Raw genomic sequence first — 5,202 nt, forward strand, 5'->3', positions numbered from 1 at the left:
TCAAAGAAAATGAATAAATAAATCAGACAACTAAACTGACCAAGAAAACACAGACCAGCTATCAAAAATTAACAGTCTACACAGTAAAACAAGGTAACCATATACAATAAATATATTTGTAGAAGGGCAAAAACAGCAGTAGCAAGAGAACTAGGTCATGGGAACAGTTCCTCAAGTTACATGAACAATTTATCCAACTAGGATCTGGCACATACACACCACACTCTTCTAGTGGAGGGAGCAGCAATTACCTTCAATTAGCTCCTAAATTCCTGCAATTACACCTTAGTTGGACATCGGCATCCCTCAAACAAATGTGGAGTCAGGATAGGGTGAGGCAAAACCTACTGCTGACTGCTACACAGCTACATTTAAGGACTGAGAAGTGATTAGCCTCACCTGCTGACAATCACTGTTTGCAGGGTGTGGCTAAACTAGAGTGGGGAGGGAACGCTACCCATCACAATCGGATAGAATAGTTCCATTTGTTGAAATTTAACGCATGTTTTCTTGAGTTTGAATATGTGAGGCTCATCATTTGCCTCTGTGACACATGGAGTCACTGGTCTTTTTCATCACATAACCTAACTATGCAGAACCTAGGAATATCAGACAACTGCTTGCGTATAAATAGCAGCTCAAGAAGAAAGAAAGAAAAATATGTTGTTCTGTTGTTGGTATTAGCAGATTAAAACAAAACAATGTATTCAGCAAGAATAAATATCTGTCCAAAATGCTTACCAAAATACAGAGCTCCTAAAGGAATATCCCACATCCTACATGGCTGCATGAAGTCAAACATTTCGAGCTTCCTGTGGTTTGGGGAGACTATATGGAATCCCATTTCTGTAACTCATTGTAATGAGTTACAGAATCGTTATTTTCCCTGTCACATTGGCGGAAATGGGCTTTCATAGGAGACACTATAGGTGAAAAGGGTAACATTTTTAACTAATAAATATCACCATGAATGTCCCCAGTCCCCATATGTTATGGAAGCAAAATAGGTTAAAATTCCCAAATGGACCAGTGCATGAAGGATTTTTGCTTTAAGTGAACATAAACCATTATTAAACCATTACTATAGCTAATATAGCCTCGAAGACAACACACAGTGTCCATGCATTCATTAAGGCTTACATTTAATTCGTTAAATTAGTTTGATATTGCTTCAAAGATTGCTTTAATTTTCCATGAACGGCGGGGGGCGCTATATCCTATCTTCTTCTACATTTTCTTCCAGTTGCACTTCCGGGTTCTAATGTTTACAACTGGGAGCAGCGTTGAGAACACAGAGCTGTTTTCCAAACCCATCTTTTATGTTAAAAACAACATGTGCTCCGAGCGCTAGGACCGACACTCTGACGGTAGGTGACGCCACGGGGCTGCGGTAGCCATGACGTTAACGGTCGCATTCTGACACACTGGCTATCAAACGTAGCAGGCTCACTCAGGCTAACCAGCTAACGTTAGCTGGTAGGAATCATCTGTAGCTAGTGAACAGAAATGTGTCGACACGTAAGAGTTTAACTGCAACTGCTAACATTAATTGTTTGTGTTATTTTCTTCATAACGTTGTCTTACTACTCTATGATCCTAACACCTCGCCTTCTCCACTCAACGTGCACAACTCATACGCTTCACACCAGGAACACCCGTCTGAAGACAAGTGACCGACACACTACGCCCCTGTCCCTTATACTCCACCCACACTCAACCCCCCACACTAACACCTGGTCATCGCTCTCACTCCGTGCCTCAACGACCTCCGCTAACTTCATAAACTTCCCCCCCACATCCCACATCAATCCACCCCCCCATCCAGTACCACTTCTCTCAATTTTTGTCATATCGTCAACTCAAACCTTTCGCTTACCCCCCCGTCCTGGATCCCTCTACAACAATGGCCAATTTTAGGATACTCTAGGATGCAGCAGGGCAACGCTGATCTGTTTTAGCATTTTTTTTTCTTTTTCTTTAAACATACTGACTCGCGACTACTTTAGTGAACATATTCCTCATCTCAAAACTTTCCGACAAGAACCGCCCCACCCCCTTAGCCCCTTATCTACTACTTACCCAGCTAACTAACAGCATTTACACATACATACCCAGGGCACCAGTGGGGAAACTGCATGGCAAAGTGAGTTTACCTCAATAACTACCATCCCATAGCACCTTATACAATTTCGTTTCATAAATCTTTTGCGCGTATCAAGTACCCTCCAACTCATAACCCTCCGACCGTATCATGACCGATAAGATCAAACACCATCCCACATTAACTACACACACTCCCTCTTTGAAATGAGACTGAGAGTTCATTTATCTATTTTCAGATGACCTGTATAAATCAATGAGGGAAGGTAAGCTCCTCTGTATTTACCACCACCCCCCTGGTTGCAAATCTCTACAGTGGCACAGGCGGCAGAGCTCCATCATTGGGATCAGCTGCTGGGAGTGTAGAATAAACTATGAAGAAGAAAAGCAGACGTCCAAGGTCCAGCAGGACACAGGCAACAGTGAGTGTCAGTGAGGAGAAGAGGCCGCCTGGAAACAGAGGGAGACCTCGGAAGACCGTCCATGTGACTGCAGACAGTTTCTACCATGACAGCACTGCAAACAACAAGACTGCTAACTTAGACTTCAGCGTGACAGCAGCTGACAACACACAGATACACACAGAGACCAAGTCCAAATCTTCAGGTGGGTGGCTCCAGTACCTGCTCTAATGTGTTGTCTCCTGTCTTGTAAAGACCCCATTCCAAAAATTGGCTTCCACACAAAATGGTTAAAGTCTTTCAACGTCTGTTCCCTTGTAATGTCCACAAAATTCAGTAATAACAGTTATTTTTAACAAAGTGCTGCTTGTTGGATCTAGAGCTGCAAATATTAGTTGATTAGTTGCCTGCTATTAATCACCAACTGTTTTGATAATTAATCAATACAATTTTTTTTTTTTATGAAAACATTTCCAAATTCTCTGATTTCAGCTTCTCAATGTGAATCTATTTTGTTGTTGTCTATGACAACAAAACATTTGAGGATGTGGCCTTAGGAACCCGTGATCAACATTTTTTACTATTTTCTTACATTTTATGGCCCAAACAACTAATTGATTAATCAATAAAATGACTGACAGATTAATTGATAATGAAAATAATCGTTAGTTACAGCCCTAGTTTAATCAGATGTTTGCTAATTTGAAGACTGTCGTAACCGTGAATTAAGTGTCCAAATTGCATATTTTTGAATGGAGTTTGGTATGATGTTCTTTTTGTTAAGATAACATACTAGATACTACAATACTAGAAGGTTCCCTACTTGACTCATTTTCCTTTGGAGACTCATCAGAAATAGCCTCCATTTGGCGATTTTGGGTCATGACTGGCAGTTTAGAAAAACACTGATCCGTTATATCTCCCAGCAGGTAGACTGTCCACTGCTGTCTGTCGGCTCTGCCACGGGAAGTTCTCTCCACGCAGCCTGCGACACGCCTTCGACAAGTGGCCTCAGGATTCCATTGATATTGTTGACGACGAGTCAGACACTGCGGTCCAGTCACCCCTTTTATTCCACACAGACTTCCAGCGACTGGTCGGGGTCCAGTTGGACCGTGACCCCCGGTTATCTGAGTTCATCTGCAAGAAATGCCATGCCAAGTTCTACAAGTGTCACAGCATCCTGATCAGGTTTCTGCAGAGAGTTAACCTCCCACCAGTTGGGAAAGAGAACCTAAAAAGCCGGTGAGTTCAAGTGTGACTTTAAAAATATATATTTATTGCAGGGCTTTCACTTGACCCTTCCTAAGTTCCCTTTTTGCTCTGTGCTCCAATGACAGATGAGCAAGCCTCTGTAAAAACTTCAGTTAACTTTCCCCTCTCCTATACCTAGATATGCTATATGCTAGATCTAAATGCTTTCGACGAAAAAGACAACCACCCCATTTTGAAGATGGTTAAAAGACCAAAAGACACCTAATCATCACTCTCACCTAGGTGATCTTGAGTGCTCCGTCTTGGCTTTTAACCAACATACTGATCCATCAGCTAGTAGGGTCCCCACTTGAGTGTCTTAAACCTGCATTCTGTATAATGGCCAGCAGAGGGCAGCTCCAGTGGCTGCAATAAAAACTGATACCATGGAGTCTTATGGAGAAATTACTCGACTTCTGAGTTGATTTATCAGCTTTATCAGTTTCCTAATGAGTTTATGGTCTCAAGTGCTAGTTTTATGATGTTCATTTAGTAAATGATGGTCCCATTTAGAGTATAATAGATGATAAAGCAAGGTATGCTTTAGTGCGGGGCTACCTTGTGATTGAAAATCTACATCTACATCAATCGTTAGCTGGCTAGCTAATTAACTTAAGTAATTGATCTAACTTAATCTGAGTACAGAAAAAAAGTTCACGAGGTTTCCAAAAGGGACGGAGCTTAGCAAGGGTCAGTTGTTCAGGAAATATATATATATAAGCAACTGTTTGTTTCTTTTTCAGGAAGAATGCAAACTACCCAGAGTCCTCAGTAAACCATGGCTTAATAAGTAAAGAAACACTTCCTCTTCTTTGCTTTTCCTTCTGTTTACAGAAATTACCTAGAACAGTTCACTGATTGCATTACTCCGTTTAGACATACTGCTGTTTTCTTCCAGCTCCACCATCCTTTACCTCAGACCCTAAGTGCCTCCATAGCCTGGTGTCCTGGGCTCACCACCATGGAGAGGCCTGCCGGTCCTGCCCCGACCTGAAGGAGGTTCTGGAGGACCAGTGCTGGGGCTCTGTCAAAGCTGTTTGGGGTTGCGTTGAAGGTCACAGCTACATCATGGACACTCAGTGCACAGCCACTACCAACCCGGGGGGGTACATGGTGAACTTTAGCAGTGCAGCATTAGGGAGTGGCAATGGTGATGGAGTGATGTCAGAGGAGGAGGAACAGGACCAGGAGGAAGATGAAGAAGAGCAACCCAGCAGTAATGGAAGGACCCCAGCAGGAAGCATAAGCACTCTGATTCAACACACTCCATCTTCAGTCACAGCTCAGACTCCGAGCTTAGTGCTGGATCACTGGGGCAGGAACACTGAAGGTGAGATCCCCAGGAGACACAACTAATGCTGCCTTTTCTCCCTTTTGAGGATCTATGAGGGTTGTTTTTATGCCTCTGAAGGGACACACCAAAAACTGGCTACAGATAGGTTGTCCT

At 42.8% G+C, this 5,202-nt stretch overlaps 1 protein-coding gene across 3 annotated transcripts in view; it reads left to right on the forward strand.

Annotated features, from left to right (window-relative positions):
• Positions 1 to 1,238: 1,238 nt before the first annotated feature.
• znf276 (zinc finger protein 276) overlaps positions 1,239 to 5,202 on the forward strand; it is a 9,817-nt gene continuing 5,853 nt past the window's right edge. The window contains exons 1-5 of one of the 3 annotated variants that reach the window (XM_035665125.1): positions 1,239 to 1,367; positions 2,340 to 2,706; positions 3,428 to 3,746; positions 4,499 to 4,545; positions 4,654 to 5,085. In XM_035665125.1, coding sequence (XP_035521018.1) covers positions 2,475 to 2,706; positions 3,428 to 3,746; positions 4,499 to 4,545; positions 4,654 to 5,085 — 1,030 coding nt within the window. In that variant the 5' untranslated portion in view covers positions 1,239 to 1,367; positions 2,340 to 2,474. The remainder of the gene's footprint in view (positions 1,368 to 2,339; positions 2,707 to 3,427; positions 3,747 to 4,498; positions 4,546 to 4,653; positions 5,086 to 5,202) is intronic. The other 2 variants (XM_035665127.1, XM_035665126.1) reach the window with 2 other exon arrangements.

Source organism: Morone saxatilis, unplaced genomic scaffold (assembly GCF_004916995.1).
Source record: "Morone saxatilis isolate NCDOM2014 unplaced genomic scaffold, NCSU_SB_2.0 Contig2, whole genome shotgun sequence".
In the NCBI taxonomy this organism is placed as follows: Eukaryota; Metazoa; Chordata; class Actinopteri; family Moronidae; genus Morone; species Morone saxatilis.